The 23,606-nt window shown below is 39.5% G+C and overlaps 1 protein-coding gene and 2 non-coding genes across 3 annotated transcripts in view; all 3 read left to right on the forward strand.

Moving 5' to 3' along the window:
- EIF3A (eukaryotic translation initiation factor 3 subunit A) overlaps positions 1-23,606 on the forward strand; it is a 29,454-nt gene that overhangs the window by 2,169 nt on the left and 3,679 nt on the right. The window contains exons 2-19 of the mRNA XM_052677307.1: positions 1,834-2,024; positions 2,209-2,345; positions 3,975-4,138; positions 5,050-5,249; positions 6,167-6,375; positions 7,835-8,006; positions 8,518-8,622; positions 9,217-9,315; positions 9,972-10,088; positions 10,678-10,863; positions 13,699-14,046; positions 14,574-14,678; positions 16,195-16,308; positions 16,581-16,703; positions 17,772-17,925; positions 18,399-18,583; positions 20,200-20,291; positions 22,312-23,099. Coding sequence (XP_052533267.1) covers positions 1,834-2,024; positions 2,209-2,345; positions 3,975-4,138; positions 5,050-5,249; positions 6,167-6,375; positions 7,835-8,006; positions 8,518-8,622; positions 9,217-9,315; positions 9,972-10,088; positions 10,678-10,863; positions 13,699-14,046; positions 14,574-14,678; positions 16,195-16,308; positions 16,581-16,703; positions 17,772-17,925; positions 18,399-18,583; positions 20,200-20,291; positions 22,312-23,099 — 3,489 coding nt within the window. The remainder of the gene's footprint in view (positions 1-1,833; positions 2,025-2,208; positions 2,346-3,974; positions 4,139-5,049; positions 5,250-6,166; positions 6,376-7,834; positions 8,007-8,517; positions 8,623-9,216; positions 9,316-9,971; positions 10,089-10,677; positions 10,864-13,698; positions 14,047-14,573; positions 14,679-16,194; positions 16,309-16,580; positions 16,704-17,771; positions 17,926-18,398; positions 18,584-20,199; positions 20,292-22,311; positions 23,100-23,606) is intronic.
- LOC128078233 (small nucleolar RNA SNORA19) lies at positions 8,911-9,034 on the forward strand. Its single transcript, XR_008205382.1, has one exon. It is a non-coding gene; the product is annotated as a small nucleolar RNA SNORA19 (small nucleolar RNA).
- LOC128078232 (small nucleolar RNA SNORA19) lies at positions 9,650-9,782 on the forward strand. Its single transcript, XR_008205381.1, has one exon. It is a non-coding gene; the product is annotated as a small nucleolar RNA SNORA19 (small nucleolar RNA).

The raw sequence follows: 23,606 nt of genomic DNA on the forward strand, positions 1-23,606 counted from the left end.
GGTCTGTATTTGACTCTTCAGCTTCCCTTTGTTACGTGCTTTTACTACAGCGTGTGTTAAATTAGCCTTAATTATTTGATGTTTTGGCAAGAACTCTGCTTGGCCAGAGTTAATTAAAAGTCTCAGAACAATATGAATTCATGTTGTGCTTTGTCCAGTTAGTTATCGACCACTGAGAGATGTGGTTGAAATGGCCTGGTACTGCTGCAAGATTAAACTTGCCTTTCAAGTTCATTTTCATAAATAGAAAATAATGAAGCTGAGCAGTAAGTGCCTAAAAGCAGCACCAAGGTAGAGTAACAGTGTAAATTATAGGAGAGAGGGTAGCTTTTCTGAAATTCCCTCAGTGAGTTTAAAATGCTGCTAGGAGCTGTCACGTTTTAACCTTATTTATCTTTAAGAGGAGACCCTGTCTTCTTCCTCTAGAGGACCTTGATCATCATATGCAAACTTGTTATTCACATAAACTAGGCCCCAAGTGCATGGCATTGTGGTCCTTAGGTTAAAGTGTCACCTGCTGGTTTTGAAATACAACTTTTACTCATATTTAATTTCAGTTCTGAGATTCCAGACCTTTGGACACTTAGGTTGTAATGGTAATCTGTGTGTGTGTGTGAAATCTGATGAGGACTGCCCCAAATGTTCCTTGCAGTCTTTGAAGCTCATGTCTGTCTGCCTGGGTACCCTGAGCAGGTTCCTATTTTTAACCATTCTGCCATTATTTCTTTTAGCAACACAGTCGTTTCCAAAGTACTTTAATGGAAAGCGCCAATTCCATCCTCCTTCCTTTAAGAATAAACATTTCTTTTTGGTTGTACTCAGCTTTATTTTCTTTGCCTTTTTTTTTTTTTTTCCCCTCCATTCTGTCTTTAATCCTGTTTGCTTCCCAGTCTTGGCATTCTTTTATCTTGCTTTTCTGTGGTTAAGAATGCTTTTAAGTGTAGGGCCTGTGCTTATGTTGGTAGGTGGCTGTTCCGCTTTGGTATTTGCTTGTGTGTGGTTTGCTGTATTTTGTGCTGAGGACATGTGGGTCTATCATCAAATCACAGTCTGACTTTGTTTGGAAGGAACCTCAAAGCCCACCCATTTCCAACCCCTTGCTGTGAGCAGGGGTACCTCCTACCAGTTCAGTCTGCCCAGCACCCCATCCAGCCTGGCCTTGGGCACCTCTGGGAATGGGACACACGCTTCTCTGGACAGCTGTGCCAGGGCCTCCCTGCCCTTAATAGACAGGAGTTACTGTGATATTGAGAGATCCTGCTAGTTACATCAACTGCATACAGAACAAATGAAAGAGATGCAGGTTTCAGCAGGAGGCTTGGTTTAACAAATGTCTGAACTGTCTTAGTAACAATTAGTATAACTGTTCTGTAAACTGGATGTCTGTACCAATTGGAGTTGAAAAGTTAATAAATCAAAAGTCCAGGCAACTTTTCTGAGTAACTTTTTAATTCTTTGGTTTGAGGAGAGATTTTTGTTTTTTGTTTTTTTGTTTTTTTTTTAAGTCAGATTCATTGAACGGTTTGCATCTTGTTGAATGATATTGGTAGGCTCTGTACTACATATATGAAGTGCCTGGTCATGCCCTGATGAATGAGTAGAGAGACTTCTCTGCCATCCTGAAACGTGTCTGTTAATGGCAAGGTCTTTGTTTGCCAGGTGTAGAGCTGCCACTGCAGTTGCATGTGCCAGCATTTTTGTTATGGCAACATAAATCAGACCATCAATGGAATTTGATCAGAGCTGATTAGTTCTAAAAGCTTACAGTACCAGTTCATAAAAACATACATCTTCAGGCTTGCAGTTGTTGTGCTAATTAGATTTTCCTTTCAGAATTCCTTGAGGTCGGCAAAAAGCAGCCCGCCCTTGATGTTCTCTATGATGTTATGAAAAGTAAAAAACACCGAACATGGCAGAAAATCCACGAGCCGATTATGCTGAAGTACCTGGAACTCTGCGTGGATCTCCGCAAGAGTCACCTGGCAAAAGAAGGATTGTACCAGTACAAGAATATTTGCCAGCAGGTATGGCTTCTGAGTATTTTGTTATTTGCATAGTATCTGTCAGCTGACGTGATCTAAAAGTAACATCAGTCTCGAATCAGAATTCACCTCCATTTTAGATGTTTCTGCTTTTGTAGCACTTACTTTGTAGATATTTGCTGCCTATTGCTTGGAGAAACATCTTCACGTTCTGCCTTTGATACAGGTGAACATCAAATCTTTAGAGGATGTTGTTCGAGCCTATTTAAAGTTAGCTGAAGAAAAAACAGAAGCAGCTAAGGAAGAATCCCAGCAGATGGTGCTGGACATAGAAGACTTAGATAATATTCAAACTCCAGAAAGGTAGGAGGCCTGCCTTTAAAATATAAGTGTTTCATAGCAAAGTGTCCTTACTTTCATGCTTGTATGCAGTGGCATAAAGATTTTCAGTGAATGCTGTTGGAGTATGAATGTAGAAAATGTATACTGAAAACAAAGAAGACTTTTTCAGTTGAAACTTTGTGATTCTTACGAGTAGTGCACCTTAATAGTAATTTCCTGACTTTGTTATTGAACTAAGGCTTTTGCATTGACTTATCAAGTGTGTGGTGTGGTTAAATAAGTAGTGTTAGGAAAGTTTGTATATAAAATGTTAGATTTTCTGAAGCTTAAACGTGTGGTTTTCTTTTTTATGCACTTAGTATTGTTGCATCTTAACAGTTTTATAGAAGGCAGCAGTTCTTCTAAAACACCTTGTTTGCAACAGAGATTCTGGTGGAACTAGCAAACAGCTCAGGAATTTATTGATGTAATTAGGAAGAAAGTAAAGAATAAAAATGGGAGCTGACAGAGAGAGTAAAGAAGAAGACTCACCATGATTCCAAGTCAGAAGTACCTGTGTAAAGGAAATGAGACTGGATGTTTTACTTGAAAGGATACCTGATGGGTGCTATATTGATGGGTTACATAGAAGATGGCTAGTGACACAGGGCTGTAAATTACCATGGGTATGAAAGATATAAAGGAAGAGAGGGTTTGTATTTATAATCTCAGTTTTATGAGCTGATGGATGAATCACTGCATTCTGAGGGTGAGCCATAGACATGTCTGGTTGAAGGACTAGCTGAAGGAGAAGACATGGAGCTGAGGAACAGTAAGGTGTTCTTTAGCAAAATACTATGCTTCTGTTGGTTGAACAGTGAGAAATTACAGGGTACTTCAAAAAAAGTAACAGGGTACACTTGATTGTGTACAATGAGATACTTCTGTGAGTATCTTTCACAGTGTGTTGGTAGGTAAATTCAGACTAAAAGTACAGTGCTCCTGAGTTGGAAAGGTATCCTTTAGTGCCATCCAGTTTGTTGACAAAATTTAAAACAGTAGAAGGTGAACTGAATTGAGCCTACAAATAATAGGTAGAGAAAGGATGCTTTCAACTTGTTTGTTTTTGTAGGTGACATGGTAGCAGTCTTCTATGGAGCAAATAGAAATTGTAAGGCACGCATTTCTTCTGTGTCATGTGTCAACAAGAAGTAAGCTCTGGCAGCACTGCTGCTTGCTAAAAAGAACGTTTCAGCAAGTGGAAAAGTATCTGAGTAGCTAATGATATTTGAGGCTAACAGAAGGACAGTGCACTGCTGCCTGATAAAACAGGAAAGGTGAAAATCCTAGAACTAGTTTCCTTTTGCTTACATCTGTGAAGGACACCACCTCCAGAAGTCTCTTACTCATGGAGCTTGTACGCATCTGTCAAAATATGAAACACAGCGTCAAGAAAAGGGATTCTGTCCTTTAAAGGAGGAGTCTGAGGGACAAGTTTGAAACTAAGCAGCAGTTACTGCTCAGTGGCAAGTAGCAGTTTGGTTTCTTACAGTCTGATCATAGATCTTGATTTAAAAAAAAAAAACGTTAGGAAATGTGAGCAATAAAACCTTTTGTCATCTTTTTCCATTTATTTTCCTCTCTTCCGTTGCCCCTGCCCCAAAACTGTAGTGTTCTTCTGAGTGCTGTAAGTGGAGAAGACACACAGGATCGTACTGACCGCCTGCTTTTGACACCATGGGTTAAATTCCTCTGGGAATCCTATAGGCAGTGTTTGGATCTTCTCCGTAATAATTCTAGAGTGGAACGCCTGTACCATGATATCGCACAGCAAGGTGGGTTGGGAAGGTGGAAACTGTAAGAGGCTCAGCACTCCTGTGTTACACACTGTAAAACTAGAAAATGAGAGGTTATTCATCTCTTACTTTTGCACTGGAGTTGAAAACATCACTCTCTTAAGCTTATGTATGCACATTCTTCTCTCAGAATTACGGGGATTCTTAAATGTGGAGGTTTTCTGGACACAGATCTTTTCTTGTAGGAGAATACACAAGGAAAAGTTTATTTGGGCGTACTTAGTATTACTGGTGTTGTGTCTTTACTTTTTCTAACTTATAAAGATTAGTTGGCAGCTTCACTTTTTTTTAATCCAGAATGACAAATGTCTTCCATTAATGTACGGTACAGTAAAGCCTATTGTAAAAATATGATATGCTATCAGTTTTGACCCAGAAGTAACCTAGTAAAATGCTGTCCAGAATGTGATAGGAAGCAATCTAGTCTGATACTTCAGGATGTTATTCTGCAAAAAAAAAAAAATTTCCAAGAATGGATGATTTAGAAAGTGAAAAATGAGTGCAAAACATTGTATGATGTAACTTGGGACTGTGTTCTTTAAGAAAGAGGCTATTGGGTTTTGAGCTCTGCACTCAAGCTGATGCTTGAGAGGAACTGGAGGATCAGAGACAAGTTTTCCTGTTATCTCCAGCTTTTTGAAAGCTTAATTTAACTTCACCATTTCAGATGCCTTGGATTTTTTCCCATTTTTTTTTGAGGTCAAGATGGTAGTGCTTTGCACTGATTCTGATTCGTTATGCGTGCACTTAGATTGTGTTGTGTTCGATATGTCTGTGGACTGCAAATGAAGATTCTTTAAATGCATCACTGTACATATTTGGCCCCCATTTAGGACTACAACCAAATCACCACCAGTTAACAATCTTGTTTCTATTCTCCATTTGTGCAGCTTTCAAGTTCTGCCTGCAGTACACGCGCAAAGCGGAGTTCCGTAAACTCTGTGATAACCTGCGAATGCATCTGGGGCAGATCCAGCGTCATCATAACCAAAGCACAGCAATCAACCTCAACAATCCTGACAGCCAGTCAATGCACCTGGAGACCAGGCTCGTGCAGCTTGACAGTGCTATTAGCATGGAGCTGTGGCAGGTATGCAGCTTCCTGTAGTCACGCTGTAGTCTGCTGCCTTCCCACGTGTGTACTGAATGCTTTATGTGATGTCCCTGGAATTGCTGTTTTTGTGTAGCATTTCAAACCAAGCTTCTGCTGGCAGTAGTTACTGGTGAAATGGTTGGAGTCCCTTAGAGTTTTGAAAGTAAGAAGTAGGCTGACATCTTCCTCTCTTGTGTGTTGCGTTCTCCTGAGCTACATCACTGGGAAGTGGTTGGTAAATGTTAAACCTTGTAGTTAGGCTGGGGCCACAAAGCTTCCTGTCTGAAGTCTGTTAGTATCTGGCCAGTGAGGGCATTTTCAAAGCAAGTCGTTCAGAGAGGTGCTTTGCTTTTGGGATCTTAGTAAGGTTAAATTTCTTAAAGAGATGGAGGTGTTGTATCTCTGAATTTGGAGTATGCTGTTTTATGCTGATTCCTCTTAGGTATGGAAGTAACTATATATAAGGTATTTGCAGGAGTGTGTTTGCATATATGTATCTTTATACAGATTTCTTAATGTTAGGAAAGCTTTACCTGTTGTAATCAACAAGCATGATTCATATGAAAAAAGATAAAAAGAGTAAATGATCCAATTGATAGAATGGTAAAAATAGGAGCACTGTTCAGTTTTTTATCCTTGATTTGTAGATTAAAAATTGGAATAAATAAATAAATAACTCAAATTAAATGACCTTTAATTACCAGGTGCTTGCATATAGAGGTAGTGGATGTACAGGATGTCCAAATAATTTCTTTATTAAGAAAGATTTAATTACATCTAAGTGTCAAAACTGGAGATCACAGATTTCAGTGGGATGAATTATAGCCTTATAGCCATCAGTGATGTTTTATTTCTTCCCTTGCTTGGGTGGGGTTGGGAAAAAACTTCTAAAAGTAGCGTAATTATTTTTTCAGGAAGCTTTCAAAGCAGTGGAGGATATTCATGGGCTTTTTGCACTGTCTAAGAAACCACCCAAACCACAGCTGATGGCAAATTACTATCACAAAGTTTCGACTGTCTTCTGGAAATCAGGAAATGCTCTTTTTCATGCATCTACACTTCACCGACTTTATCACTTATCGAGGGAAATGCGAAAGAATCTCACGCAAGAGGAGATGCAGAGGTGGGGAGAGATATTTAATGTGATCTTACATTCTATTTTTGAACTTCAGATGGTCAAAAATAAACTAAATTATATCCCAAAAGAAGGAAATGGCAAGCATGGCTGCGAGCAGTGGCCAGCACTAACTGTTGCCCCAAAAGAGAAAGAGATTTTGTAAAACGAGAAAGGATTTTGTACAAAGCTACAGTAAAGTAAGTTATGCAAATGTCAGGTCACCTTATTTAAGCTTCCTCCTTTGTTACTGACTGGGAATCTAAACAAATTAAGAAGTAGCTGGTTTTTGCTTTCACTTTCGGTTCTGAGTGATGATACTTGACAAGATTTCCTTACTGCCAGCATGAACTTTCCTTTGTATATGCAAGTGTGAGTAGCCAGATGTCACGGAGTTGACTAGATCAGTCTATGCCTGTGACAGCGGGGCAGTAGGCCTCTGCCCTTCCCCCCCACCAGAGTCTCACAAAATGGAAGGAAGGAAGGGAGGAAAAGAACAGCAGCAACAATCTATGGAGTAAAACTTATTTTACTGTGATACTAGAATACAAGATAACACAATATAATACAATTTAATTGAAATTGAGACTAATCAGACAAGATAAGAGAGAGAGAATTCCTGGGACTGAGTCAAACCTGAAAAGCTTGGAACAGCCAGGAAAGCACCTCCAGCACCCACTGCAAGGCAGCAAGAGAGCGCCCCCCACCCAGAAGGGCCAGATCCCATGACTGCTGTAATGTACAGGGATAGGAACTTGGAATTGGGGCAGTGACACTTTAATGCCCCGTGCACTACATGATGTTTTGATGTGGAATACTGAAACCCAAAAACAAAAACATAAAACCGTGACACCAAACAACCATTAATTCTCTGCTGATAATATGATATCTGGCTCGGGTTTTGAGGCATGCAGAATCATTGGCTGTATGAAACTCTGAAGCTCGTTTACAGACCTATATGCATGGTGGGAATAAATACTGTATGAGATTTTTATATTCCTGCTTATCTGGGTACTGAGGTCAAATTTAAATATTTGGTGTTACTTGCGTTTAACATCAAAAGGTATATAGGTATATTTAGCAATAAATGTTAGAATCCATGACAATCAGAATTACTTGTATGGATTCAGAGTAAAATAAGATTGAAAATATGCTGCTTTCTGCTATTTTCATTATTGTGGTATTTACAGAGATGGTTTGTTTATTCTCTGTGTGTGTGTGTATATGTATATACCCACATGTACACATAATGAAAACGTGTTACCAGAATCTTTCCTCTGATTACCGAAGAGCAGTGCATGCTGTATCCTTACTGCACAGCTGTTGTCTTTCATGTTATTACTGGTATTTTTTATAGTTTGATGATAGGAATGCTACTCATCCCTATTTGTGGATTGGCATGTATGTGAAAATGAAATAAATAGTGTTCTCTGTCAGCTCATCCCTCGTGGTCATGCTTTGTCAACAGGATGTCTACTCGAGTCCTTTTGGCCACGCTCTCAATTCCTATTACTCCTGAGAGAACTGATATCGCTCGCCTCCTGGATATGGATGGCATCATTGTGGAAAAACAGCGACGTCTGGCAACTCTGTTGGGTCTGCAGGCCCCTCCTACCCGTGGTAGTCTAATTAATGACATGGTACGTCATCGTGCTTGTATGAGGAGCTCTTAAATTCTCAAGTCCTCTTCTTGATCAGTTTTCATCCCAGAAGTGCTGCACTTAGCTAAGGGATGACAGTTACGAAATGAGAACAGCTTTATGATTAGTTGTATTACTGATAGCATGCTGCTAACATTTCAGGTTCACAAGAGGGGCTGTTTTCAGTTTGGATGTGAGCGTACATCCTTGTAGTGGGACTGTAGGTCTTTGTGTCTTAGAAACGATGAATATGTTGAGGGTGGCACTGCAGTCTAGATACTTATCTTGTTGGTATGGTTTTTGTCTACTTTTTCATCTTTCAATATGATTAATTGATGTTATGTGCAGTTACTGTCTCTGTAACTAAGAGTATTTTATTTTAAGAAGAATCAAACTGTATTAAAAGGTATGTGTGATACCTATTTAGCTTTGGGAGTGTAAAATGCTTAAAGCATTACTATTTGTTAACATTGTATTTATTTTAAGATATTTTGGTTATTGTTTGTTGTAGGTGAGGTTCAACGTAGTACAGTATGTTGTTCCAGAAGTGAAAGAACTCTACAATTGGCTTGAAGTTGACTTCCACCCACTCAAGTTATGTAGCCGTGTCAGCAAGGTGGGTTTTGTATTTTCATCCAGACAGTGGAAAAAATTCATTCACGTCTGCAGCGTGCTCTGCAAAGATGCACTTTCTGAAATGCTTTGGGAGGTCTTGTGGATGGAAATGTTGCTAAGCTTAACTTTGTTTAAAAATGAAGGAGTGAGAAAAGGTGTGCCTGCAAGTGGACTATGGGAAGGGGAAAAACATACCATAATCTGTTCTTACTGTTTAAATGTAATGTACTGGGACATAGAATTGTGTGAGATCCCTTTGACTGTGTTAGTGTAAATTCTGCAATGAAAGAAGCACATCACATTCTTTTTCTTTAATAGTGGGAACAAAGATATTTGAAGTGCTAAAAAGAACTTGAAGGTAAATTAGCAGTGTGGTTAATGTTGCCAGTACTGTCAGTCACCTTCATACAAAAAGTGTTAGCAATCTTCTGGTGTTCTGACCAGAAGATTGACTTCGGTAAAACAGAGTATCTGAACAGAAGTGCTATTCTTTCCTGAGCTGTAAGCCAAAAGTATTTCAGAGTCATACTTAGTACTTTAATGTTGAAGTTTTAAGGGTTGATGCAGATAAAGTAACTTTTCAGAATTTTGATAGGTACTGAACTGGGTGAAAGACCAAGCTGAGAAGGAACCAGAACTGCAGCTGTATGTTCCTCACCTGCAAAACAATACCATTCTTCGCCTTTTGCAGCAGGTATGAATAAGGAAAATGTGTGTTTGTAAGTAGATGCAGTGCTTTGGAAGAGCATCAGTCTGGAAACTATGCTGAAGTAATTTTTTTCTATTAACTAGAAGGCCATTATGATTTTGGAATACTTTTTCCAGTGTATGACCCATATCTGCAAGTTATCGTTTAGGTACAGCCAACTTAACTGTACTTAGTGGTGGTTGAATGCAGTGGTGCAATTTTTTGCCTGGATTTTCTTTGTGTGGAGTCTATAAAGTTTTATTTAAGGTAATTCATTGTGTCTTACAATCTTATGGAATAACATTTGGGTGTTGGCTTTTTTTCATAAACGTTTTGTAAAACGCACATTTCATTGACCTGCTTTCATTGCAAGTGATGAGCAGTGTTATTTCTGATGTGCTAAAGAAATATGTGAAGGCTAATTAGCAGCTTAGCTGTACGTAGTTACTGCTGCCAGTCTCCTTCATACAAAGAAGCCATTGAGTAATGACATTTATTCTTAGCTTACATTTGGATTCAGTACAGAAATAAAATCCTGAAGGAATATTTACAGTTGTATTAATACCCATACCTGAATTTATTGATGATTTAATAGGTTACCAGCTTTTATTTCTTTCTCTGTTTAATGAAGAAAAATACCTCATGTTTGTTTTCATGTAAAGGTGGCCCAGATCTATCAAAGCATTGAATTTTCTCGCCTGGCTACCCTGGTTCCTTTTGTTGATGCTTTCCAGCTGGAACGGAGCATTGTGGATGCAGCCAGACATTGTGACTTACAAGTAAGTGCTGTCAAAAGACACTGAAATGATGTATGAATTTGTGGGTATTACACTGGATGAAAAAGAGCTGGAGGGCAAGGAAGGTCGTTGGTTCTGTTAGATGGAGGTAAACTGGAATGAAAATGGAAGCGGCGACATGAAAAGCTGACAGTTCCTCTTGAAGATTGCCCTGCTGGTCAGGTTGTCTGTATCGAATGAATGACAACCTGTAGTTGAATGTTTTAAATTGGTGAAGAGATGCCAGTAGTTTTTTGTTCAGATTGTCCGTTTGGGTTTTATCTTAAGCTAATTCATTCCATATAACATCACTTCTGCAGACAGATGAATTGAAACTATCTTGTTTCAAGAGATTATTTCCTGTTTTACCAAAGTGGAGGAGAGAATCTTTGAAAGTTCAGCATCTTATGGTGACTGTTTTTAAATAGAACATGGAAATAAAGCAAGATTCTATCCAGTGCTCTTTTTCTTTTTAATTCTTACTTAGAGCTCTTGTTGACTTGCGTTGGCCATGAGTGCAGCAGCACAGAAATCATTGAAGAGCAATTAATAATACAAACTCCCCCCTCTTTTTTTCTTTATTTTTGTAAAGGTTCGCCTTGACCACACCACCCGGACACTGAGTTTTGGCTCAGATTTGAACTATAGTACTAGAGAAGATGCTCCTCTGGGCCCTCAGCTACAAAGCATGCCTTCTGAGCAAATCAGAAATCAGTTGACTGCTATGTCCTCGGCTCTGGCCAAAGCTCTTGCAGTCATTAAGCCCCCTCACTTACTGGTAAGTAATTGTACATTTTCTGAAAGTGCTGACAAATCCTAATGTTTCTCCTAAATGTTGTATTTTGTATGGTTTAATGGTTGCACTTACACAGCCCCGTGTTAGTTCTTGCTTGTCTGATAAGCTGCTCTTTCCAATGAACTGCTTTCAGTACCATACTGCCAGTGCTGTTGTCCCTTTTCCTCAGAAACAATGTGTTGAGGTGCTAATATACACAAATGAATGGTAACATTAAGGCTGTTAAGGACATCTGTTAAGGACAGAGTATCCTGTTGCATACTGACCTGTTCTAATAGCTCTACAGCTTTTGGTTTGGCAAAATGAGCTCGTTTGAATTTGTGACCTGGTACTTGAATATCACACCAAGAAGTCGCCGATGGCTGATCTGATGGTAAATGTGGCACTGCAAAGATCCCAGCACAGGGCTGGTGCTGTGGGCTATTACTGTGTATTCTGGTGTATCTTCACATGTGTGTTGTCCATTTTTCGAAGTGTTGCAATGCTCTCTGATACAGCTTGTCAGTAATAATGAGCTCCATTTATATGCCTGTACTTCAAGTAGAAAGTAAAGCTAAGAACTTGATATCTTTTAACAGTTTATATTTTAATTAATGTGTTCTGAAGTTAGATGTCTTTTCCTTTTTTTTTTCCAGACTTGTTTTTCTTACTCAAGTGTATTTGTGCTTGTGAAGAAGAACAAATCATTCCTAAATGCACCCAGCTTGTCAGTGTTTGATCATAACAAAAATAATGTCAAGATGTACACCAAATGGAAAGCATTTTAAATGGCTGATTATATCAAGTTTAGAATATACCATATAATAATTTAGCCATAGATGAATCCACAGAGCTAAGACTTGTTTGAAATTTTGCATGCATTTTTGAAAATGCAAGAGCCTGCTTTCTTTATTCTTTCTGGCAAAAGTGGAACCTGTAATGTGACTTCTAGTGGAATCTAAAGGCACGAACAAAAGATCCCACAACTGAAGAACTGACTTGTCTCTCACTGGCAATCACTCTCATATGACTCCAAGGTCAGCCAACCTGATGAGCTCGCATTTCAGGTTCTCCAGAGCCCTGTAGGAGCAAGGTGTAAATCACGCTGTGGGATTTCCTGCATGCTTTGATTGTGGCAAGTTTAGAACTTCACTTCTTCTAAAAAAGTGGTAAATTTAAGTGTGCTGTGTGGTTAAGAAAGAAAGATTTTTGTAGCCAACATGTTGAACTTTTCCATTTTGAGAAAAAGACTGAGGGCAAGATGTTCCTACTAAATGCTTTATCCAAATTGGAAATAAGAAGTTATGTTCCTAAAATAACTGCACAAAGTAGGGCTGTATCATGACACTTAATACTAGCTTACTTGTGTTAGCTTGAACATATAGTAGATATTTAATAGTGCTTATTTCCATGTAAGTTTTCCCATAGGAAGGGATTTATTCAGATAAGTTGTTGCTTTAAAGGAAAAAAAAAGCTTTATTTGTACATTTACAGATGGAAATGACAGGTAGTCATGACGTCAGTTTAATTATCTGAATAAGACATAAATACCAGTAATTGTGCTTGTAAAATTTGAGTACATGATCAGGTTTAATACTGACCTGTGGAGTTAGGGAAGCTGTGGAACAAAGGGGTATCAGTTTTTCTTTGCTATTCACATAAAAACCTCTCACTCTTTAAAGTGTTTAGAAAGATACAATTTATTTTCAACTTTATTACAAAACCTCAAGTTTTTCATTGTTGACTTTCTGGCACGCTCACCTGTTTTTAAGTGCAACAAAATATGGATGTTCCAATGTTTTTGTTTAATGCTCCAAAAGTGGCAGATTGCTAAAAATACCTCAGAGCTCTCTCACATTTCATGAGCAGCATGACTGAGTGCTTGCTGTGAGTCATTAGGCTGCAGTCCTTGGCTGCTTCCTGCAGTGATTAAAATGGGCAGCTCCCTCAGCTGGCACAGCCATACTTCACGTGTAGAGTGAGCATCTCTACAAAGAGCCACATAAATACTCTGGAGGAGAGTTTATGGGATGGCCAGGAGGATGCTTAAGGAGCAGTCTACATGCAATTGAGTGCTTCTTATAATTTAGTCAAAAGGACTTGATTCGGATTTTTTTTTCCTCATAAAACAGTGCTTTGTGTCAATTCTGATACTTTTGTTTTACATTTGAATGTTTAAAAAAAATCCCTCAACATTAAAAACAAGGGAGCTTTGTTGAAATACAATACATGTATTGCTGTCCTTGCTAATGTGTAGAGAGAAACAGTATTGGTTCCCTAAATAATTCTGAGATATAGACTCCTAATTATCACTGACATCTGTGTGCATTATTTTTGGACAAATTATGAAAATACCATACCTAAAATAGATGTGCTGCAAAATATTATTTATATAAGCAACTTTCAGCTCCATTTGCACGTGGTTCTGTTGAACTGACTCTGCCTTGTACACCACGTGGATAGTGTGATTGCTGTCTTTACTACGAGAGTGGTGAGGTGCTGGAACAGCTGCCCAGAGGCTGTGGAGGCCCTGTCCATCACTGGAGATGTTCAAGGCCATGTTGGATGGGGCCCTGGGCAGCCTGGTCTGGTATTACATGTGGAGGTTGGTGGCCCTGCATGTGGCAGGGGGGTTGGAGATTCATGATCCTTGAGGTCCCTTCCAACCCGGGCCGTTCTGTGTAATTAGATTTAGCATTACGGTTGTATTTCCATCCAACTGGCAAAATAGGGAAATAAAACTAGTTCTGAGATTTCATTGAGAAGCAACTACTACGTTTTCTGCCTTTTTGAAGAGATGCTACATACATCATTGTCTTATTCTTAATTTACATCCAGCAAGAGAAGGAAGAACAGCATCAGCTAGCAGTCACTGCCTTCTTAAAGAATTCAAGGAAGGAACATCAGCGTATTCTTGCACGCCGTCAAACTATAGAAGAAAGAAAAGAGCGCCTTGAAAGTCTGAACATTCAGCGTGAAAAAGAGGAACTGGAGCAGCGTGAAGCAGAGCTCCAGAAAGTCCGTAAAGCTGAGGAAGAGAGGCTGCGCCAGGAGGCAAAGGAAAGAGAAAAGGAACGTATCCTGCAGGAGCATGAACAGATCAAGAAGAAGACTGTTCGCGAGCGCCTGGAGCAGATTAAGAAGACTGAACTGGGAGCCAAAGCATTTAAAGACATCGATATTGAGGTAGGAAGCTTGCTATTGAAGCATTTTGTGCTTTTAAAATTGTGCTGATAGGCTGCCTGAATTTCTTGTTCTTTACTAGTTTTGTACTGTGACTGGTCTTATAAACAATCTCTTAGAAATGAGACTGCCAGTTTGGCACTTAATATTAATTTGCTCTATGGTGTAAGTAAGCCCTAATAGTGAATTTGGATAGGATCTGTTTTAACTGGAGTAAAGTCCAGCTGTTATTTTAAGCCCCTGGTTTCTCAAACAGCATCTGATCTGGGGAAGATATTCAGCTTCCATTTTGTTGTACTTGAACCATGTCTCAATCAAGAATCAGGATACAAATGTTTTAGAGAGCTTTAAAAATAAAATGCAAATTACCCCAGATGTCACGAGAGAGGGGAAAAGAAGCTGAGAATGCTTCTGAAGCAAATTTGTTTAAAAGTTATGGGAGGACTGCAGGCACTTAAATGAACAAATTCACGTTTGTGACAGAAATACTGTTTGCTTCATGCTGTACTGATAACTGTACTTGGCTGCAGGATCTCGAAGAATTGGATCCGGACTTCATCATGGCTAAACAAGTGGAACAGCTGGAGAAAGAGAAGAAGGAACTTCAGGAACGACTGAAGAATCAGGAGAAAAAGGTACAAAGTAATAAGGGTGCTAAGCCATGTCTATACAACACTTATGTTGGTGGTTGTGAATTGTGTATTCTGATATAAAATATATGGATATTCAAAATGTTATGTATAAAGCTAGCAAAAGAAGGTGAAAGCATGATAAACCAACTGAGTTACTAGTGTTGATGGACAAATCTATTGTAATTATTTGAGTTAATTTGAAACTGGGCTCTTAAGCTATGTGCAAAGTGGGTCTTAGTTGGGAAGATTTGTACTTGAAAACATCTTCAGAGAAAATTAAATGCTCAGAGAAGGGGAGGCCTTTAGAGGACCTAAATTAATTAATTGTATTAGTTCTCACTGAAGCAGAAATTCCATTGCTAGAATTCATCTAGGGTGTTGAAGACAGTCTACGTGAAATTCGCATGACTGCAAGTGTGGGGAATGTGCTGTCAGAGTAAATGAAAGTCACCACGTGTTTTCAAGACCGAAACAGAGTTTATGTGATGCCATTGGCAATTCCCTTCACTTAAAGCCAACATGATGTTTGAAAGTTGCAAGTGCTTTCTCATGAGGGGGAGCTGAGAGAGAGAAGCTGTGCTTTCTGGACACTAGTGAGGGGATGCAAGGCAGTGTTACAGCTTCATCAGGGAAGATCAGGTTGCATATTGAGAAAAGATGCTTCATTGAGAGGGCGGTCAAGCACTAGAACGGGCTCCCAGGGAAGTTAAGTGCAACTCAAAAAAACCTATTTACAGAGTTCTTCACCAAAGGCTTTAAAGAAAACTTAGCAGTTATGGCATGAAACTAAGTCTTTAACTGAAGTTCAGTTTAGATGTATTTTGTGTTGGAAAAGTAGGAAATAAAATCAACCCATCTTTAGCTTTGCATCTTAAATGATTGTCTCCAGACTGAACATTAGCTGTCAGTAGAGAAATCTGGGTTGTGCATCTCAAGTATCGTGTCCAGTTCCAGTCCCTTTATCTCAGGAAGAATGTAGGTGGAGTGGAAATTTGAGATGAGAAAAGCAGGAGTTGTTAATGGTATGGATTGGCTTCTGCCTGAGAAATGACGTTGTAAATTAGTACCACTATGTCTCAAAGATTTCTGGAGAAAGCATATAGTAGTAGACTCCCTATGTGTATGTACAGGTGGGGCCTTCATTCTGTGAGCTGTCGATCCAAGGATTTCTTTCCAAAGTATGCTGTATATAAAAAGCTTCTTTGAGTTCAACAGGACAAGAGGAGAAATATACTGCCTGCTGAATGGAAGGGAAAAAATTGTCTCAGGAAATCCTTGGAGCTGAGAGTTGTTGATGATGGGAGACTGTTAGGAAAAGCATGGACTGTGTCCTTTGCTTGGAATGCGCTTAGGTGCTGATGATAGTCAGGTGTTTGTTTAGTGGGGCTTTGATCCACATGGCTATATGATAATGATATGTATACTGGAGAAATTGGGATTTCTGGAGATGTTGAAGAGTGTGTGTTCCGCATTTGGTCTTTGCATTACGACATTCTGAGGTTGTGTTGTCTTTATTTAGATCGACTATTTTGAACGAGCAAAGCGCTTAGAAGAAATTCCTTTAATAAAAACTGCCTACGAGGAGCAAAGAGTGCGTGATATGGAGCTGTGGGAGCAGCAGGAGGAGGAGAGGGTAAGAACTTCTATTCAGGTGATAAAATCTGTCAGCTGTGAATGAAAAATAGCAGTTTTGCACTGTTTTTTTTTTTTCTTCACCTGGGAAAAGAAGGGAAAAAATGGGTCTGAAAAATTGTTTAAATTTTCTGTTTTTATTGTGCAGTTACACAGCAATATCTTTTGACCTGGATCTGAAAGAAGATGTGATTTGAGTAGCAGCTGAGGTAGAACAAATGCAAATATGCAGTGAGCTTTTCTTTGATGTTATTTTTTATATTATCTCTTTAGATCACTACTTTGCAGCTGGAGCGTGAGAAAGCCCTTGAGCATAAGAACAGGCTCTCGAGGATGTTGGAGGATAGAGATTTATTTGAAGCCAGACTCAAAGCATTGCGGCGGACGGTTTATGAGGTACGTGAGAGATGATATTGAAATAGAATATTTCTCTGAAGTAAGGAATTCAACTCGTGGCTCGGTGATTCTTCCTGAAAATTGCAAATTGGAATCTACAAAATGATGAGATCATTTATTTACTGCTTTGATTAAAAAGAGATATTCCTGCAGCCATTCCTGGGTATTACCACTTAAAATTTTTGTCAATTTCTGTAGCAGCTTATGGAAAATAAGCACCTGAAAATACCTTTTTCTTTAATACGATTAATAAGAGATCATTGTAGCATATGAGAAGCTAGCTGTATCTTTAGAAATACTTGAATTTGCTGTGATGATGGCGTATATTAAACTGAGACAGGGGAGGTTTAGGTTAGATATTAGGAGGAAGTTTTTCACACAGGGTGGTGAGGCATTGGAACAGGTTGCCCAAGGAGGCTGTGGATGCCCCATCCCCGGAGGCATTCCAGGCCAGGCTGGATGTGGCTCTGGGCAGCCTGGTCTGCTGGTTGGTGACCTGCACACAGCAGGGGGTTGAAACCAGATGGTCACTGTGGTCCTTCTCAACCCAGGCCAATCTATGAGTCTATGATATTGAAAATAATCCTTAAGCTGAGAAATCTGATGAAATATGTAGAAATACACAGAAATACTTGTCTGTTTATTATCTTTTCCTTTGAATCTGGAAATTACTTAGATAGTATTTGGTGCTGCAAGTTGCATTTTGTTTGCCAAATTTGTTGACAAGTTAGACCAAGAGGGCAGGGAAAAAACTGTGCCAGATTCTCTGCTATAAGTATGGGTAGTTTAGGGAGGTCAGCAACTAGGTAATTTACGTTCCAGAAGCAGCAAATAGAGGACTAAAATTGTGATTGTTGTGTGTCTTAGAAGTATATTCACTTCTATCAAATTTGCTGCAGAAGAAGGTTAAAATGGTAAACAGAAACATAGTTGATTTTTAGCTGAGCAAATTTAATGTAGTGCTGTTGGTTGGTGTTTCTCTGCAGCTTTATTTAGCAACTTGCGTTTATATTCAGCTCCTTAATGTTTAAGGTCTGGTAGTTTCAAGTGTGTTTTTTTGTATTTCAGGATAAACTCAAGCAGTTCCAGGAAAGGTTAGCAGAAGAGAGGCGCAACCGTTTGGAGGAACGCAAGAAGCAACGCAAAGAAGAAAGACGCATTACTTATTACAGAGAGAAGGAGGAGGAGGAGCAAAGGTTACGAGAAGAGCAACTGCTTAAAGGTATAATTGAGAATGTGATTGCTGCTTGGATGAAATGTTTTTGTATCTGAGTTCTTAATCATGCAATATTAAAAGAAAGAAGAATAATACAGAAGTCCTTAGTGTCATCCTTACAGCACTACTAGCTGATCTTGTCTTTGACCTTTTCTAGAAAGGAAATCCTCTACTATACTTGATGTATATTGATGTTTTGGCTGGCACATACATACTTTCTCCTCATCTTAGCTAGCAGCTATTGTTCAAGGTGTCAGGTTAATGAATGTGTCAAAGATTCTTTTCCTATTACTTTGGAATTAGAATGCTTCCAGAAAACCTATTCTGTGGTTAAGCATGTTCAGTGAAACGCTTAGTTGGATGGAGATATATATATATAAGGAGCCAAAGGAGGAGGACTGTATTTCTGTACATCCTCTCTGTGTACAGCAAAGTAGTGTAATTGTGAATGTGTTCTACTTATTTACTCAACTCTGCAGAGCGTGAGGAGAAGGAGCGCATTGAGCGTGAGAAACGTGAGCAGGAGCAGCGGGAATACCAGGAGCGTGTCAAGAAGCTGGAAGAACTGGAGAAGAAGAAACGTCAAAGAGAAATGGAGATAGAAGAAAGAGAGCGTCGTAGAGAAGAAGAACGGAGAGGTCTGGATGATCCATTTTCAAGGAAGGTTGGTAGAAACTCACAGGCTTGATTTTCTTCTTGTCTGCTTTTATTTCTGTGGATTATTTGGAAAAAGTTGACAGTTGATGGTAAAATAAGTGGTTTAAATCATTCGGTAATAGTGTGTCTAATTTAATAGTTGAATTACTAATGTCACTTATTTTCAGCTCTCTATCAGGAGCTTCAATCTGTAGTTTTGTTGAAAAGTTGAGCAAAGGTCACCAGGCTGTTCAGAAAGTAAATGAATAAAGATTAAAAGGAATATTGAATATAAATTAACACAAAACAGGAGAGCTATGTTTGGAGCATGTATAATGACTCAGCAAGTCACAGATCAGAGTAGCTATTGGAGGAAAATTCCAGTCTAAACATAAAAGTCTGGCTTTCTATTGTGTAGGAATTATGCAGTGAAGTGAAAACGAGGTGTGTGTAGCTTCCTTTTGGCAGGTGTAGGTATTGGGGAATATCATTGTACCAACCCACCAGGAAATAAAGTGAAACTTATTTCATAAATAAGATGCTTAAGATTTTATAAACTTAACAAGCCTGAACTCCAACTCCTTCAAACCTTAACAATAAGAGAACTTGGCTTAAATTCCATCCACCTTAGCCATTGTCCTTGTTTAAAGAATGCTTCACTGCACTGGTATTTGTCCACGTAAGAAGTATTCTTAGCCACAGGCACTTGACTGTATGGAAAAACTGACATGGCCTCTAAGAAAGATACCCATACCACATGAAAAATGCCATTTGCATGTTTGGAATTCTTTGTTCATTCTTGTTTCTTGGGATCCTTTATACAAGAAGACTATAAAAAAATAGGTACTTAGAGTAGTGGATGTGTGAGATCTAGCCTGGCCTGATTATTTCTCTATATAGCAGTGTAAACTTTGCCAAATTAAAACACTTTCAAAAGATTAGTATCAAACGTTTTGCAAGTATGTCTGATTATGTGAAATCAGTTATTTTATGCGGCTTATCTAATTGGATTCTTATGGTGGCATTCAGGAATAAATGACTGCATTAGAAGTAGTAGAGTTTGGTTTTGTACAGCAATTGGGAAAGACGTCACCTTTATTTAAAAAGAAAAAAGGAAGAATTGTTGCTCTGCCCACTTTCTAAGCAACACGGATGAATTAAAATACCTTCACTGTTTTGTGCCTTAAGGTCTCATGTTAAGTGCTGTGTAAACCCAGAATGAAATGGTCTGTGCTACAGAGAGTTTATGATTTATGCAGTCACATTTTCTGATCTGGTTAGAAAAATTCTATATTCACTCCTAATACTGTTACGCAGTAGGAAAGTGAAATTTTTAGAACATCTTCGTATGTTAATTCTCTTCCTGTTGTTAACACACTAAAATGGTTACGAATAAATGTATTAACTCTCTGTGTATCCTCCTGCCATGTTAGTAAAGTGTGTGGCACAAAGGGATCCTGATGTTCTTAATCTGCCATGAGCAGTAAAGTTCAATTATTCAATCTCCTGGCAGTTCAGTATTCTCTACAGTGGAACAAGCGATTTTTTTAAAGGCATGTTATGCTGTGGAAGGCATAATTTACATGCTGGAAATCTTTATTTTTAAGTATTCAAGAGGTTATTCTACTTCCCTTTGACATACAGGAGTCTCGTTGGGGTGATAGAGGAGAGTCTGAAAGCTCCTGGAGAAGAGGTGGTGAGACGGAATCTGAATGGCGACGAGCACCAGTGGAAAGGTGATGATTGGGCTCAGTATGTGTAGGCTCTTTTTTTAAAGCTGCACTAACAGTAATCCTTCAGGCCTTTACATTTCTCTAAGTTACCTTCTAATTGCTTTTAAGAATCTCAGAATGAGAGATTTTGTCCCACAGCTGCATTCAGATGTTCTTTTTCTATTTAGGTAAGATAAATGAAGGCTGGCTTAGGCCTTCTACATCTGATAATCTTAATTACATCGATTCTAAGTAATGATTTTCTGACCCGCTCAAACATTGATGGCAATTGCATAAGTACAGACTGGGGAAGGATGATGAACAGATGCAGAGTTCCTAGCGATTTGAGATTTTCCATTTAGAAAACTGACAATAACTGTGAGAGAGGAAGTCAAAGCTGAGTGTCTTGAAAGCTATTCAAGTCCAAGAAGAGCTCACAGAGCAGAGAATGTGTGCTGTAAACTAAAACTTAAGTTCTGAAAGACTGCAGAAGAGAGAAGGGGAAGGATCTCTGTAGGAAGAATGTTCTGATGGTACTTTGCACTTTTATTTTAAAAGTGGTTGATCACATCTATACTTTCAGATGTTTGGGATATATTCAGCAATAATGAAGACTGTTTGTATAGTTGTAGAAAGTAGAATCTTTAAAACCTGTCCATTCCTCTGTTCACACAGGATGCATTGTGCTTAAAATATTTCTGAAGAAACATGTCTAGTTGTTCTTAGAAGTCTGTGTTCATGGAAATACCACTACTTGTTCTGATTGGCAGTATGTTTTACTGCTTAATTACCCTTACAAATAGATATTTATAAATGTCTAACCTTAATTTCCAGTGCAGCAATTTAAATCCATTACAGCTTACTCTGACTGTGGAAGCAAATCAATTTACTGTCTCCCTCTAGTAATTTCTTCTAACATAGTGGAATGAGATCTCTTGATGAAGTGAGTAGTGTCTTAAGCTCTCTTTAAAAACTGTGTTGCTCTTCTTGATAGCGATTCACTTTCTCTTGAATTGCAACATAAAAAATTGCATGAAACTCTCAAGTGAAGCATTTTATTTACGTATTGCAGAAGTGTTTAATGCATCTGTTTATATGCTTCAGATTTAATGCATTAGCTTACAGCTAAAAAATTTCTGGCAGGCATTGATTTCTCATGGAGCAGGTCTGACATGCTTGTATAATTAGGACACAAATCCACGCAGTTACAGAGCAGCTGATTGTCTTGTGCAGCAGTCCCCAGAGTACAGGATTCCAGGTGCTCAGCGAATTCCAGTGCTCTAAATCTTTTCCTTACTGTGGCTCCTTTGGGCATTAAGCCAAATGCTGTCTCCAGAGAAGTGACAAGGCAGAAGGCTCTAACTACTGTTCAGTAATGTCTGATCCTTTCAGTGTTGCACAGCTAAGCATATTCTAAAGATGAACTGGTGACACAATAGCCCAGTGAAAACTCTAACCAATGCTTTTTATCCCTCCTACAACCTTGTGAGGAAAATCACTGTAAGTCTTTGTCTGCCAGAGCCTGCCTCCTGCTTGCAGTCGGGCAGCAGTAGTTGTCCTGCTGTACCCAGTTGTGTGTGCTTGTCAGTGAGAGCATCACCAATCTGTTGAGTGAAAACAGGGATGGGATTTTAGGGTTGGTGTGTTTGTGAAGCTAAGGGATACTTCATGACCATGGTTTTTATTTTTAATGAGTTCTTTGAGATACAGAGTTTGTCACATTAAGCGTGATGTAGAAGCAAAACACCTTATCTGTTTTATTGCAGTAGGTGACCAAAGGAGACTACTAAGCAGCTGTGATGTTTCAAAGGATAAAAAACTGTTCAATATTTAGTGAATCTGTAAGGGAGATTCACTACCACTTTCATGTAGCACTCAAGGCAATTAGACCCCGTGCATCTGAAAACTGCAAGCTCTGTAAAAGTACTTGCAAGCATACATCAGGTATTCAGAAGTGATTTTGATGGGAGTCTACAGCACTGTCTTATATGTAAAGCTTTTCTAGATGTCATTTTCTACTCGCTTATTCCTTGTGGCTTTGTAGAGACTGGCGTCGAGGAGAAGCAAGAGATGATGAAAGACCTTTCCGGCGAGGAGATGATCTGCCCCGACGAAGTGACGATCTGCCTCGGCGAGGGGATGATGTGCCTCGGCGAGGTCCTGCAGAAGAAAAGGAACGGCCTTCTGTGGAATCAAGTGAGGACAGGCCGCCTCGGCGCGAAGGGGATGAAGACAGACCACCTCGGCGTGAGGGGGACGAGGACAGGCCACTCAGACGTGGTTTGGATGAGGACAGACCTCCCAGACGTGGCTTGGATGATGATAGAGGGAGCTGGCGGGCTGCAGATGACGACAGGGGTCCCAGGCGTGGAATGGATGATGACAGGCCTCCCAGACGTGCGTTGGATGATGACAGACCTCCCAGACGTGTGTTGGATGATGACAGACCTCCCAGGCGTACGTTGGATGATGACAGACCACCGAGACGTGGCTTGGATGACGACAGAGGCAGTTGGCGAGCAGCAGACGACGACAGAGGACCCAGGCGTGGGCTGGATGATGACAGGCCGCCCAGGCGGGCTTTAGATGATGACAGGCCACCCAGGCGTGGGCTGGATGATGACAGGGGCAGTTGGCGTGCTGCAGATGACGACAGGGGTCCCAGACGTGGGCTGGATGACGACAGGGGTCCCAGGCGAGGTCTGGATGATGACAGGGGACCATGGCGTAACGCAGATGATGACAGGCTCTCCAGACGAGATGACGACAGGGGGCCGTGGCGTAGCAGTGAAGATTCAAGACCAGGTCCTTGGAGACCATTTGGTAAACCAGGTAAAGCAGAGTAATGCAATCATTTTTCCTCCATAGCGTGGTTAAACCAGCAGGTAATGGATGTGATACATTTGACAGAAAAGATGGGAGAATCATCTCTGAAAATGTCTGTAGTAGTTCTGCTAATGTGGACACTCCTTTACTTAGGAGAATTAATCCTCTTCATTTGGTTCAGTTAGACAAACCGTGCATGGCCAAAATCAGCAGTATTTATTATTTGCCTGGATTATATCTAAAGGTCGCATGGTATTGGTGGTGTTTACTTACATGCAAAAAAAAGACACGCAGTTTAAAGCTTTGATGAAGGAAGAACATTTTCAATAGTTGAGTGCACCTTAATCTCTTTCCCCGCATGATCTGAAATTAATCTGCTAGGAAGGATTTTGATGCATCACTGCATCACTCAAATGGGTCTGGTTTGCATAAGTTATTTTCTTTTTTCCTAGATGTGGTAAAAGTAGGAGTATTTTTACACTTTTTTTGGACATCCTCCATTGAGTAGGATTT

The sequence above is a fragment of the Tympanuchus pallidicinctus genome, unplaced genomic scaffold (genome assembly GCF_026119805.1).
Source record: "Tympanuchus pallidicinctus isolate F22 unplaced genomic scaffold, pur_lepc_1.0 scaffold16, whole genome shotgun sequence".
Classification (NCBI taxonomy): domain Eukaryota; kingdom Metazoa; phylum Chordata; class Aves; order Galliformes; family Phasianidae; genus Tympanuchus; species Tympanuchus pallidicinctus.